The following is a 15,004-nucleotide window of genomic DNA, read 5'->3' as shown; positions in this document are numbered from 1 at the left end:
TTTTGAAAAATGGCTACCCTATAGTAACAGATTTTAATTTAGGATATGTTTAGTTGATAGTTTAAACAAAATGAATCCTCAGAATGTTTCTATGAAGTAGGGTGACAATTAATTACATTCAATTGCAGTTGCCGCACAGCAGGGATAATTAGTGGTTAATGTTAGTTATTAATACTGTTATTAATATAGCTGTTATTATTGATGTTGTTATTCTCTTTCTTTGTATCTCTGTTGCAATTATTAAACTAAATGAATAATTTTAACTTAAATCAGGGACATTCTTAAGTGAAACTCAGGGTGACATTTACATTCATTTGCAGTTGCTGCACATCAAAGAAAATTAGTGTTTAATTAATGTTAATTATATCTCTATTGCAAAGATCTCAATCCAGATTTAGTTTTCTCACATTTGGATGTAATTTCAGAATTATTCTACAAACAAAGACAGCCACATGATGGTGAAGCCACTGAAACTTACTGTCATGAGTATATGCCACTCTAAGATCCTCCAGTTGTATTAGTTTCCTATTGGTGCTGAAACAAATTTCCACAAACTTAGTGATTTAAAACAACACAAATTTATTATCTTACAGTCGTGTAGGTCAGAAATCTTACACAGGACTGAAATCAAGTTTTGGCATGGCGGTCTTCCTTTTTGGAGGCTCTAAGAGAGAATCCATTTCCTTACCTTTTCCAGCTTCTAGAGGTGCCCACTATGTTCCTTGGCTCTTGATCCCCTTTTATCTTCAAATCCTGCAGTGTTGTATCTCTCTAACCATTTCCCCAGAGTTATTTTTCCTTCCAGCTCCCATCTGCCTCCCTCTTCTGCTTTTCAGGACCCTTATGATTACACTGGGCCCACCTGTATAGTCTCTGATAGTCTTCCTATTTTACAGACAGCTGATTAGCAACCTTTATTCCCCTTTGCCATGTATTCACAGGTCCCAGAGTTTAAGACGTGTACATCTTTAGGGGGCTCTTATTTTGCCTACCACACTGGTTAATTTCATCTCTATTCATCATAGCTGCCATTTTTGAACTCCATATCCTAGCCATCAGGCCTCTACATTTCACCTGTCCTGTACTCCTCTCCCTTTTCTGGTTTTGACTTTGCTTTTTCTGATTCCTGATATTAGTAGGCTTAACTACAACTGTTCATTATAGTTTTTCTCTGGTAACATACTTGGTAATTTTCCTTGCTCATCTATAATTATTTTGTAAAGAATAAATACTATTTCTGCATCCAGTGATTTGTATCTTATAGAATGTGCAGCTCTCACTACTAACAGAAAGAGGGATGGGTGAAGCAGTACAAGAATTTGTGGACAAGGAGGAGAAAGATGCCATTGAGGAACTAGTGAAATACCAGTTGGAAAAAACACAGCGATTTCTTAAAGAACGTCATATTGATGCCCTAGAGGACAAAATCGATGAGGAGGTAAGTAGCTAATTTGAGTGTCTAGGTGTATTTAAATAGTCTCTCTTTAAGAGTAGCTCTGAGATTTTTTTCTGGTAAATCACTATTTAACCTCTCTGATTTGTTTAGTTTTTCTCATTTATAAAATTGAATTGATAAAATGAAGATTAAATTAGAAAATGTAGAAAATGCCTAGAACAGAGTCTTGCATATGGTTGGTACTAAGTAAGTGTTTTGTTCCCCATGGGTAGTATCTTCTCTTGAAGATCCTGAAAGGGCTTTAAAATGAACCTTATAGGATGCTAACTTTTGTTCATTTTAATTTTTTTAGTAAGTTTTGATTGAGATCTTGAATTTCATCTAGAAAATTTCTGCTAAACAAGATGCAGTGGAAGAATTACAGGAAAAGCTGTCTAGACTTGACTACATAGAAATTTTAAATGTTTGCATATCACATTGTCAAAAAACAAAATTAAAAGATATTGACATGAAAATATTTGTATGTGGGCAAAAAAAGGTTAATATTCTTAATATAATATTAATGAGCTCTTAGAAATCTTACAAATAATTAAACATTTTGATAGAATAATGAACAAAGGACATGAGTAGGTGGTTCATAAAAGAAATGTAAATGGCTAATAAGCATATGAAAATGGTGTTTAGCCTAGGATAATCAAAGAAACTGAAATACATCTTTTGTTTGTCAAGTTGGCAGCAATTTGAGAAAAATAGTATCTAGCACACTGCTGGTAGTAGTATTACTTTTGAATAGCTTTGCTGAAAAGCAGTTTGGCAGTGTATATTAAGAGGCTTAAGATTTACCCTTTAACTCAGCCTGGGAAATTTCCCTACGAAAATAGTGAGATAGAGATTTGTGTATGGAGTGATTCATCTCAGTGTTGTTCATAGTGGGGAATAATTGGAAATGTTTTGGTACAATAAATGTTGGTGCATATACCATATAAAATTTTATACAGCCCTTAAAAATGACATTTTGGAAGAACATGAGAAGATATTTCTAATCTAATGTTAATTGGGAAAAGAATTTCAAAGATGAACTGCGTAGTATAATCTCAATTATTTTTATTTTATATGTAATCGTGTATGTTCATGTAAATAAAGAAAATATCCCAGATATATTATCAACAGTTATGTCAAGGTAGTTTTATTACAGGGGATCACTTTCTGTATTTCCCAGATTCTCCCTAAGCAGAAGAACAAAACAACATTATTTTAAAGAAAACAACTCATTCCCTTGTTTTAGTGCTTTTTGTTAACATGGTTCTCTTAAAGCCTTATGGTGTCAATGTGTTACTAGTATTATTTAATACCAAGTACTTCCAGAGGTAGGACAGGCAGTTCACACTCTAAAACCATTCACTCTATGACTCTGAATGTGTTGGGTTTGCTAATTTATAGCATAAATAGATTTCTCAGGTACATACCAGATATAAAACATGACCATCCCCACCTGGAGTGACATCATGACTCCTGAGCAGCAAAGTCTGTGTGGAGTGTGTGTGTGTGTGTGTGTGTGTGTGTGTGTGTGTGAGAGAGAGAGAGAGAGAGAGAGTGTGTGTGAGTCATGGTGACTCTGGACCAGACACCCATGTTCAAAATCAAAACCCTTATTAGCTGTGTACCCATCATTGAGTTATCTAAACCCACCTATCCCTCAGTATCCTCATCTGAGGATAAAATGGTGATGGTAATAGGCCCTTCTTCAAGGTTGTTGTAAGGATTAAAAGAATTAATCCATGTAAAATCCTTAGGATACTGTCAGACACATAGCGCCTGTTCAATGTTTCCACTCTGACTCTCATTTCTCTTCTATGAATGGCTTAGCACCTTTGGTATGCTACATATTACGTAGGCACTGTTAAATGCTGTGTGATCTTTTAAAATATTGTTATTCTTGTATTTTTCCTTTACTGAATCATAACGAACATGCTGTTATTTCTTTCAGCTTAAGAAACAAAACTCTCAATCCCATTTTCCTTTAGTTACTGCTCTCTGTTCCTCTTCTAGAGCAGAATCGCTTCAAAGAGATTTCTGTATTTGCTGCCTCATTCTTCTCTCTCCGTTTTCTGTTAAATCTATCCACTCAGGCTCTTGATCCCATCATTCTAGTGAAGCTGCACTTGTCAGGATCACCAGTGACTGCCATTGCTAAATCCACTGTCAGTTTTCTATCTTACATCTCACTTGACCTTCTCTTGAAACTTGTTTTTTATTGGATTTCAGGATACCAGACTCTTGTTATCTTCCTGCCTCATTGGCTGCATATCTTCGGTGTCTTGTTGATTCCTCTCGTTGCTCCAGTCTCTTACATTGGAGTCTTATTTGCTGTTCCCTCTCCCATGTAATCAGTTGATTATAGATTTCATGAGAGCAGGTTTTTGTCTGTTTTGTTAATAATTGTGTTCTCAGTTTCTGTAGTAGTATGTGGCACATTGAAGGTGCTCAGTAAATATGTGCTGAGTAGATTATTAAATAAATAGGCTTAAAGAATGTAAACATAGCTGTATAATAAGAGCCTTGTGAGCAGGAACCATTAAAAAAGAAACCTGTAGTCTCCTTCTTGATACCAGGACCATGCTCAGCAAACCTTCACGAGTTAACTGTTGATAAAAATGGATCTTCAGGGGCCACCCACTTCAGATCCCATTTCACAGAGCCTCCTGGATGTCTTGTAGCCAGGTGCATGAGAGTGATTTGCAATGTAATAAATATTTCAAGCCTTGTCAAGGAGATATTTTTGTTTTTAACTAGTTTACTGAAGTGTAACACCCATGGGGTATTAGAATTTTTCGTCTACAGTCAGAAAGACTTTTTCAGTGGTGTGAAACATTTTGGCAGCAGGTAATACAATTTTGCTTCTGGTCAATATGAGTTTTTTTTTTTAAGAGTACATTGTGCAATTTTAATGTTAATAATTGGAAAAATATGATTTATTTACTCTTTTGAGACAGGTTGTTAAATTTGCAAGTTTTATAACATAAAGCATTTCTTAATTGTAGCCCCTTGTTTTATATTTACATAACTGGAATAGGCAACATGTTTGTGATTTACTCTGTTATGATCTAGGTACGTCGTTTCAGAGAAAGCAGACAAAAAAATACTAATGAAGAAGATGATGAAGTCCGTGAGGTAATTATTCTGCTGTAAATTCCTGTGTTTATATGTCACTTTCTTAAACTAGAATAACCAGTAGGTTTAATTAGAATAGTCAGTCCATAGGTCTGGTGGATAGGAGTGAGCTGGGGTTGGCTTAGGATGGCTGCCTTTGATTGATTTCGGTTCACCCTACAAATATTCTGCTCTCTTTTTCCCTTTTGCTTTTGTCTAAAACCTGTTTAGCAAGTGCAGTGGCTCACACCTGTAGTCCTGGCTACTCAAGAGGCTAAGGTTAGAGGGGATTGCATGAGCCTAGGAGTTCAAGGCTGCAGTGAGCTATGATTGCACCACCGCACTCTAGCCTGGGCAACAGAGCGACATCCTGTCTCTAAAATAAATTAATAAAAATGAATAAAACCTATTCAATTGTATGTGTGTGGGGATATATACAACAAAAGCCCCTATTACTCAAAATAATATCTATTCGTTAGCAGAGCATCTTATAGATAAAATCTTATCTTACTGAGCTGATATTATTTTGGGCAAAAAAGAAACTTAAAGTGTTTTGGTTAGCAATGTTAACCATGACTAAGCAAGCATGGGTAAATAGACAATTTATATTATCTATTCTAAAATATTAAAATTAGCTTAAGCACCATCATCGCTGTCTTCTCAGTCTCGTTGCAGGTTTGAAACTACAAGTTAGCAATCATTAACTTAAATTTGGGGCTTCTACCTGGTACTTGTTGAATTTATGATTGAAATGTATTTTCTTATTTTCCGATTGCCCTTCGTGTTTTATGATTGCTGTCTAGTATTTAAAAGTTATCTTATAAATGATGTACTGTTAGTTTTGTCTTGATTGCTTTCATTCAGCAAACATTTTGTGTAGTCCTTGTTATGGGTTAGATATTCTGCTTTATATTAGGACTGTACATATAAAAAAGCTATGGTCTGTATCCACAAGATTTTCTCATTTTAGTAGATAAGAGACATTTGTGTAAAGAAGATATTTGTTGAACTACTTTTCCTAGGTGCCCATTTTATAAATGAGGATTCAGACCAGACTCAAGGTCATAGAGTGGGGCTAGAATTTGAACATATTTCTGACTCCAAGTGTAGACTTTTCTATCATCCTGTGTCCTATCAGAATTTTAGATTATCATAATATTAATTTGGTGCGTTGCAAATGGATGGTTTTCTAAAAATGAAAAACTTCTAAAACTGTCATGCAACACATCAGAATCACTGTTGAAATATGCATGGTTGCAACCACTGTATCTTTTACAGGTCGTTTTTTGGAAGCTAAGGAAAAGAAGCTGTAGATTAGAAATGCCTTAACATGTTTATTATATTTGTATTCATCTTATAAGGTGCACTTAAAATAGAAATAGTTTGCCAAATCGCAAGAATAATGCTAGGAAGAAATGATTCCTGGTTCTTAAATATCCAGCTTAAATTTGATTAACCCTTTCAATTTAACAGGGTACAGAAATATTTCATTATGTTTGAATGAATTCTTCATGTTTGAAGCCACAAACCTCAATTTTTCATTAAGCTTTTAAAAGAGTAAGAGTGAACGTCTTATACAAGGAAGGTAGGGAGAGGCTCTGGCAAATTTCAAATGGGAGTTTTACAGAAGAAATAACATATGAGTTCAGACATTCAGCTTTATTTTAAGACTAAAATGTAATCGGGGCTTCCTAGGTAATTTTTCAGCATACCATAGGATATTATATATTTTTTTTCGTTTTCAGCATACTATTTAGAACTTAGGTAATGGAGTCTGACACTGCCAAGCTGTAATTCACAGCTTTGCAGAGTCATTGGGCTTAGAATATGAATCCTAGCACCATGCTTAAATTACTTACACTGACAAACAAGACTATTAGCTCTCCTATTTGGAGAAAAAACATTATGCTTTAAAGTCTTTTAGGCTGGGCATTGTGACTCAACTGTAATTTCAGCACTTCGGGAGGCCAAGGCAGGTGGATCTCTTGAGCTCAAGAGTTTGAGACCAGCTTGGGCAACATGGCAAAACCCCATCTCTACAAAAAATAGAAAATTAGCCAGGCATGGTGTCTCCCACCTGTAGTCCCAGCTACTCAGGAGACTTAACTGGGAGGATCACTTGAGCCCAGGAGGCAGAGGTTGCAGTGAGCCAAGATGATGCCACTGCACTCCAACCTGGGTGATAGAACGAGACCCTGTCTCAAAAAAAAAAAAAAAAAAAAAATTTGTTCACATAGAAAAACTCTTAAATCTTTTTTTTTAATGATAAATTTGTATTTGAATAAAAGAGCAAACAATAACCAGTAGGCTTTGCAGGCCATGTATGGTCTTTATCACATATTCTTGTGGGTTTTTTTTTGTTTGTTTGTCTGTTTTTTTATTAATGGCCCTTTAAAAATATAAAAACTGTTCTTGGTCTTATCCATAGTCCTTAGTTTACCTGGCCTCTGATTTTTTATGTTCTACTTGAATTTGAGGTGGGTTGATACCTTCTTTCAAAATACAATACCAGGCACTATCAACAGTGAAAAAGTGACCCACAGAGTGGGAGAAAATATTTGCAAATCATACATCTGAAAAGGGATTAATAACCGGAATATATTTTTAAAACTTCTAAAGCTCAACAGTAACAATAACAAAAAAACCCAATTTTTAAAATGGGCAAAGGACTTGAATAGACATTTCTCCAAAGAAGCTTTACAAATTATAGCACATGAAAAGTCACTGAAGATCACCAGACATTAGAGAAATGCAAATCAAAACCACAATGAGATACTACTTCACACCCGTTAGGATGGCCATTATTAAAACACCATAAAATAACAAGTTCCGGCAAGAATGTGGAGAAATTGGAACCATATACATTGGTGGTGGGGATGAAAAATGGGGCAGCTACTGAGGTAAACAGGATGGCAGTTGCTAAAGTAATTAAACATAGAATTATCATGTAATATAGCAATTTCACTTCTAGGTATATAACCAAAAGAATTGAAAGCAGGAACTCATTTGTACACCAGTGTTCATAGCATCATGATTCACAATAGCCAAAAAGTAGCAACAACCCAGTTGATCATGAACAGATAGATGGATAAACAAAATGTGGTATGTGCATGCAATGGAGTATTATTCAGCCTTAAAAAGGAATGACATTCTGATACATCCTACAACATGGATGAAACTCTGAAAACATGAGTGAAAAAAGCCAGATGCAAAAGGGCAAATATTATATGACTCTACTTATATGACTACCTAGAGTAGTCAAATTCATAGAAACAGATGGTAGAATAGTGGTTACTGGGGAGAGGGAGGAAAGCAAAGTTACTGTTGAATAGGTATGGAGTTTCAGTTTGGGATGATGAGAGTTCTATAGATGGATGGGGGTATGATTGCATAACCATGTGAATGTACATAATGTCACTGTACTATACCTAAAAATGGTAAAAAAAAAAAAAAAAAAAAAGAGTAAGTTTATGTTATATATATTTTACCACAATAAAAGTGTAACAGTAGGATAGTATATTTTCAAATCTCACAAGGTATATGGAAACATTTTTGCCATTGGCTCTAGACCTGCACTCATGAATTAAGCTCTTAGAAGTAATATATTCTAAAGATTACAGTAAACTCTGGTTTTCATAGGAAAGGTAGAGTTAAAATACAATTTGAATATAATATTTGAGATGATAAAAAAGATACAGTATTTAGACAAAGAGAAAATACAAAATTTAGAAATGATGGTTAGTAATTGATTCCAAGAAGTCATCATAATAGGGCATATTTATTTTAAATTTTGCTAGATACTGCCACATTAGTCCAAAGATGTCTTAACTAGTTTATATTCTCACCAGTAGTATTTGGGAGTGCATCTTTACCATCATGATGTATTACTGTATCTTTTGATCTCTACAAGTCTAAGGGGTAAGAAATTATTTCCTACTGTTGTTTTTAATTCATAACTACTTTTTTAAACTAATGAGTCTGAGTAATTTTTATGTTTATAAATCATTTGTATTTATATGAAACACATGGTCGCGTTTTCTCTTTTGAGTGGGTATTGGTCTTTTTTTTTTTTGAGGCAAAGTCTCACTCTGTCACCCAGGCTGGAGTGCAGTGGCGTGATCTCAGCTCACTACAACCTCCACCTCCTGGGTTCAGGTGATTCTCGTGCCTCAGCCTCCCAAGTAGCTAGCGTGTGCCACCATGCCCAGCTAATTTTTGTATTTTTAGTAGAGTCAGGGTTTTACCATGTTGGTCAGGCTGGTCTGAAACTCCTTACCTTAGGTGATCCACCTGCCTCGGCCTCCCAAAATGCTGGGATTACAGGCGTGAGCAACCGCGCCCGGCCAAGTATTGGTCTTTCTCTAATTAATTTGTAAGAGCACTCACTTGAACACATTTGTGTGTGTGTGCCCTCTGTTTCTCTCTCTGGATACATACACATCATAATATAGCATATTTAGGGTTTTTGACACATAAAGAAAGTATCCACTTATTCCTCAGCTTATTTGTTTAAATCAGGAATGGTTGGTGAATTACATGGTTCTGATTTTGTGGGTTTTTTTTTCTTTGTTATATTAATATAGTGAATTATATTATTATGTGCATAGCTTATTATCGACATATCTTGGTATCACTTTGTAAATCCCCTGGTAATGGATATATTGGTCTTTCCATATGCTTCTGGAGTCTTTGTTTGCTTTCATAATCATAAATAAGATTCTGTAATTTTCTTTTTGTGTATGCAGTTCTTTGTCAGTACTGAGTCATGCTGGCATTGTGAAAACAGTTTGGAAGCTGCCTTTCTGTATGCTCTGGCACTATTTGAAATAGCAGTGGGCTTATCTGTTTTTTGAAAGTTTGGTAGAATTTACCTATGAAACTTTCTGATTGTGATCCTTTTTTGGGAGTATTTTTCTTTTAATAATTTTCTCAAAATTTTCTTTGATAATTGGTTTATTCCCCCTCTTGGATCAGATTAAGTTATTCATTTTCCAGATTGTTTAGAATTGACTATTCTCTCATAAGTCTTGGGTCTTCCCTCCCGTTCTTCTTTCTTTTTTTTTTTTCGAGACAAGATCTCGCTCTGTAGTGTGCTACCACTCCCAGCTAATTTTTAAGTATTTTTTTTTCTATAGACAGAGTCTCATTATGTTGCCCAGGCTGGTCTCTAACTCCAGGGCTTAAGTGATCTTCCTGACTTGGCCTCCCAAAGTATGGGGATTAGAGATGTGAGCCTCTACACCTGTAGGGCTAGGATTAGAGATGTGAGCCTCTACGCCCATCCCCTCTTATTTCTAATGATGTGTATTTGTGTTTTCTTCCTTTCTTTAAAGGTTGTAATTTTTATTAATATTATTATTGTTTTGTCCCAAAGGACCAGTGCTTATATTTATCCATTCTAATGTGTTTTTGTTTAAAATCTATTAATATATGGTTTTATCTTCATTCTAATACTTGGATAGGCTTTATATTGTTTCTCCTAACTTTTTGAATACAGAATTAACTTATTTACATTCATTCTTAGCAGGCTATAGCTTTCTTATAAGCATTGCTTTAGCTCTCTCATATGTTGTGATGTGCAATATTCTTGTTATGATTTTCTAGATGTTCCACAACTTTCATTTTGTTTTATAGTTTTGACTGGTTTGTTTTCAGGAAGCAGGTTTTTACTTTATTATTATTAATTTTTTATTGCAGGATGATTAGACAGTGTGATAAATTTATTTCTCCTCTCAAAAATGTATTGAGATTTTTCTTTGCGCCCTGTTATATATCAGCTAAAATGTTTCATGGGGTCTTGAAGTATATTATTAATTTTCAGTGTATAGAATTCAACATTTATCAATTAAATCTATCTTATTAATTATGTGATTTAGGTCTTTTTTTCTCTTAAGTCTACTTTCTAAAAACATACAGCTGGTTCCTGTTATTTGTGGTAGTTTTGTTGTATAAAGTCACTTTCAGCACAGAATTAGCAAATAGTGAATCATTGCTCCTAGGGGAAATACAAAATTAGGTTTCTGTGAGCCACTGGTAATGTTTTCGTCAGCTGATCAATACATGATCTTTTTAATGTGTTTCTGTTTAAAGATACTGTATTTAACGTATGATTCATTAGCATCGAACTCATAGGCAGTAGCACTTTGACTTATACTTGAATGAAGTTTATCTAATGTACATTTTTTCCTCCAAAAGTCATATTGCAGCCTTTTTGCATGTAGGAATGAACACTAAACATGTTGTGGGGAGGTCATTTTAAACACCACGTTACCAAAGCAAAAGTGTGAAAATGCAAAAAATGCAATAATGTGCCTCATACATCATTTTGGTCAATGTCAGACTGCATATCCAGTGGTGGTCCCATGAGATTATGATACCGTATTTTTACTATATCTTTTCTTTTGAGATATGCTTAGATATACAAATACATAGCTATGGTGTTATAATTGCCTGCAGTGTTCAGTATAGTAACATGTTGTACAGGTTTGTAGCCAAGGAGCAATAGGCTATCTCCTATAGTCTAGGTTTGTAGTAGCCTATGCCATTTAGCTTTGTGTAAGTACATACTATGATGTTTGCATGATGATGAAATCACCTGATGACACATTTCTCATGAGGCATCCATCATTAAGCAATGCATGACTGACTGTCACAGAAAGAACCCTTATTTAAAGTACACAAGTGGAAACAAGAAGGCAGAGTGGCTCATTGTTCAGCCTCAGCTGGGAATGTGTGTGTCAAGCAATTCAAAATATTTACTGCTCTGTGCGTCTCCACAAATGATGCCAAAAGTATCGTGAGTATTGATTTTTAGGGTTACAGATAAATTTTTGCAAGTAAGTGAATTTGCAAATATAGAATTAATGAATAATGAGGATTAACTGTATTTTATGTGGGACAGGAAAGATGAATTGAAATCACTGTTGTTTCTTATATTTTTTGTTGTATTTCCTAAAGTGTTTTCCTTTTGGCTTGTAATGCCATATTGAACCCTGCATGTAGTGAGTTAGCTGTGATTTCACCTCAACTGAGATCATCTCGTCATGAAGTTGCCACTTCACTCCCACTTTACGCTGCCCGCCTTGTTCACATCTCCTCATTTAGCCCTGGGTCTCCTTACTTCATGGTATCACAGAGCTTAGCAATGTTCTGGTCAACTATTCTTAGACCCAGAACTGCCATTCCAAGCATGAGGGACTGCTGTCATGTCCTCTTGGGATTTATATATCAATTTTGGAGAGCTCTACAATACCTGAAACTCTTCTCACCTTTCTCCCTTAGCCAGGTCAAATATTTGTCATATTCATTAACTCTTCTTTATAGAAGAGTTTGTGTGTTTGGGGGTTGGAACTGTTTTCTCATTTTATGGAAATTGTATTTTGTTTTTATTCTCTTATTACCTTTTGATTGGTTTAAGGGAAGATCAAGGCAAATTTGCTTTTATTTATATTTTATTTTATTTTTTGGAGACAGTCTCGCTCTGTTGCGAGGCTGGAGTGCAGTGGCGCCATCTCGGCTCAGTGCAACCTCTGCCTCCCGGGTTCAGGCGATTCTCCTGCCTCAGCCTCCCAAGTAGCTGGGATTATAGGGCACGTGCCACCACACCTAGCTAATTTTTGTAATTTTAGTAGAGACGGGGTTTCACCATGTTGGCCAGGATGGTCTCAATCCCTTGAACTCATGATCCACCCACCTCGGCCTCCCAAAGTGCTAGGATTACAGGCTTAAGCCACGGCGGCCCCCTATTCTATCTTAAGTCTCTATTCATTTTAGAGTTAGAATATTTGGTTAAGTCTCAACCTTGTCTTTTCTAAATGGATTCTTACCAAATTAAGAATGCATGGCATGTTCTTGGTCCTAAGGTGTTTATTCCTTCTTAGGCTTTCAATTGATATATTCTCCTTAATTCTTCCGTTTCTTTCTTTTTTTTTTTTTTTTTTTTTTTTTTGGACAACATCTCACTCTGTCACCTAGGCTGAAGTGCAGTGGTGCAATCTCAGCTCACTGCAACAACTCCCCTCCCCGCTGCTTCCCCCAGGCTTGCACAATCCTCCCACCTCAGCCTCTCAAGTAGCTGGGACTACAGGCGCATGCCTTCACACCTGGCTAATTTTTTTGTTTGTTTGTTTGTTTTTGTATTTTTTGTAGAGACAGGGTCTCGCCATGTTGCCCAGGCTGGTCCCTAACTCCCGATCTCAAGCAATCCACCCACCTAGGCCTCCCAAAGTGCTGGGATTACAAGGTGTGAGCCGCCACACCCAGCCCTTAATTCTCTTTACCATATATTTGTGAGAGATTGTTGCTCATGTTTTTTCTGATTATAAAACTAGTTTTTTAGAAAAAGCGTAATATAGAAAATATGTAATACTCAAGAACAAAAAACAAAAGCACCCTAAAATTTTACTGCCCAGAGATAACAGCTATTTTTTGTAAGTTTTTTTCTTATTATTTCCTAGGAGCCAATTCTAAAAAGTAGCTCAAATTTCCTAGGAGCCAATTCTAAAAAGTAGCTCAAAGTAGCTCAGTAACAGTCTGTTACTGTCAAATATGGTATTGAATTAGGGATGATTGCCAGTATTCCTTCTAGTTCTGAAAATTTTGATTCTGTGAAATTTTGTTTTTCTTGGTAAATCTTTTCATAGGGTCTCATGGGTAGTATGGTGGATTGATCTGACAGGATAATAAGTATTAAATTTGATTGGTGGGGATGTTCTCCTTTACACACATATAAGTATTTTTTATTTTTATTTTTATTTTTGAGACAGGGTCTCTCTTTGTCACCCAAGCTGGAGTGCAGTGGTGTGATCATAGCTCACACAGCCTCTATCTCCTAGGCTCAAGTGATCCTCCTGCCTCAGCCTCCTGTGTAGCTGGGACTACAGGTGTGCACCACCATGCCTGACTAATTTTTTTTTTTTTTTTTTTTTTTTTGTAGAGACAGGGTTTTGCGTGTTGCCCAGGCTTGTCTCGAAAGCTTGGGTGCAAGCGATCCTCCCGCCTCGACCTCCCAAAGTGCTGAGATTACAGGCGTGAGCCACTGTCAGCCTCCTTTATGTTCTTATAGTATGATTACTTCATGTCAATGCCTAAATTAATGATTTTTAGGATGATACATTATCTCCTTGTGTGTGCTTTCTCCTTCTTCTCCCCGTTAGGCTATGACCAGGGCCAGAGCGCTCAGATCTCAGTCAGAGGAGTCTGCCTCTGCCTTTAGTGCTGATGACCTTATGAGTATAGATTTAGCAGAACAGATGGCTAATGACTCTGATGATAGCATCTCAGCAGCAACCAACAAAGGAAGAGGCCGAGGAAGAGGTCGAAGAGGCGGAAGAGGGCAGAATTCAGCATCAAGAGGAGGGTCTCAAAGAGGAAGAGGTGAGCGCTGAGTTCAGTCCTGTGCATATTCACACTTGGCAGTTGAGTGGAAAATACAGAATTAGATCTCGTCAGAGTTGAATTATAAGTTTTTATTTCTAAAACATGGTTCTTCAAAAAATCTATTTTTAGAATATATAAGATGGTCTTTCAGGCAGTTCTGACACGTGTCTTTTACTTAAATAAATTTTGAATGGCCACATGCACTTAGGGTTTTAATTGTTCTTAGCACATACCTTATAAAAGCTTCATTGTATTTGTCACATAGTACCTTTTGGGTACATTTAATGTCATATGTATTCTCACATGTACAAAGTAGTAGGCAAATATGAGTTGTTAAAGAAAATAGTTAGCTAAAAGCCTTTGGCAACAGGAGGAAAACTCCAGATCATACAATTATTATGTTTGTTACTGTCATAAGATACAAATACCCACATGCTTACCAAGTAGTCTTTATAATAAAGTCGATTTAAGAAGGAAAACTGCCCCCAATTTGATTTCTAAAACTAGTCATTAACATTGTCATCATTGTATTTACTGTGAGACTATTGTCATTAAATAGTTCATGCCAGTAGAAATTGGTCATTCAGTGACTTTCTCACACATTATGTCAATTCATCTCTAAAGATTTTTTAAAATTCTTTTTATTAAATATGCATCCATAGGAATTTTAAGCTGATGAAATGAATATTAATTTGGTTTAAAATCTCCAGGGAGAGAAATCCTCATCTTTTACTGATGATTATTTTCACTATTCTCATATTTACAAAATTTTTCCTTAAAAATTTTTATTTTTGTTTTTTAATTTTTTTTGAGATGGAGTCTTGTCTTTGCTCTGTTGCCCAGGCTGGAGTGCAGTGGTGCGATTTCAGCTCACTGCAACTTCTGCCTCCCGGGTTCAAGCAATTCCCCTGGCTCAGCCTCCCAGGTAGCTGGGATTACAGGGACCCATCATCACGCCCAGTTAATTTTTGTATTTTTAGTAGAGATGGGGTTTCACCATGCTGGCCAGGCTAGTCTTGAACTCTTGACCTCAAGTGATCCTCCCGCCTCTGCCTCCCAAAATGCTAGGATTACAGGCGT

General features: G+C 36.0%; 1 protein-coding gene across 7 annotated transcripts in view; it reads left to right on the top strand.

The window, feature by feature from the left end:
• The window catches only part of MRE11 (MRE11 homolog, double strand break repair nuclease), a 78,028-nt gene that overhangs the window by 37,210 nt on the left and 25,814 nt on the right, over window positions 1-15,004 (top strand). For all 7 annotated transcript variants that reach the window (XR_013404262.1, XR_003722726.2, XM_077964214.1 and 4 more), the window contains exons 13-15: window positions 1,265-1,438; window positions 4,505-4,567; window positions 13,702-13,921. Coding sequence is in view for 5 of the 7 variants with exons in the window: in XM_077964214.1 (XP_077820340.1) it covers window positions 1,265-1,438; window positions 4,505-4,567; window positions 13,702-13,921 (457 nt within the window). In the remaining 2 variants the exon portion in view is untranslated. The remainder of the gene's footprint in view (window positions 1-1,264; window positions 1,439-4,504; window positions 4,568-13,701; window positions 13,922-15,004) is intronic.

This window comes from Macaca mulatta, chromosome 14 (assembly GCF_049350105.2).
Source record: "Macaca mulatta isolate MMU2019108-1 chromosome 14, T2T-MMU8v2.0, whole genome shotgun sequence".
NCBI classification, from domain to species: Eukaryota; Metazoa; Chordata; class Mammalia; order Primates; family Cercopithecidae; genus Macaca; species Macaca mulatta.
The sequence above is the reverse complement of the archived record's forward strand: the minus strand, read 5'-3'. Positions and strand labels throughout refer to the sequence as shown.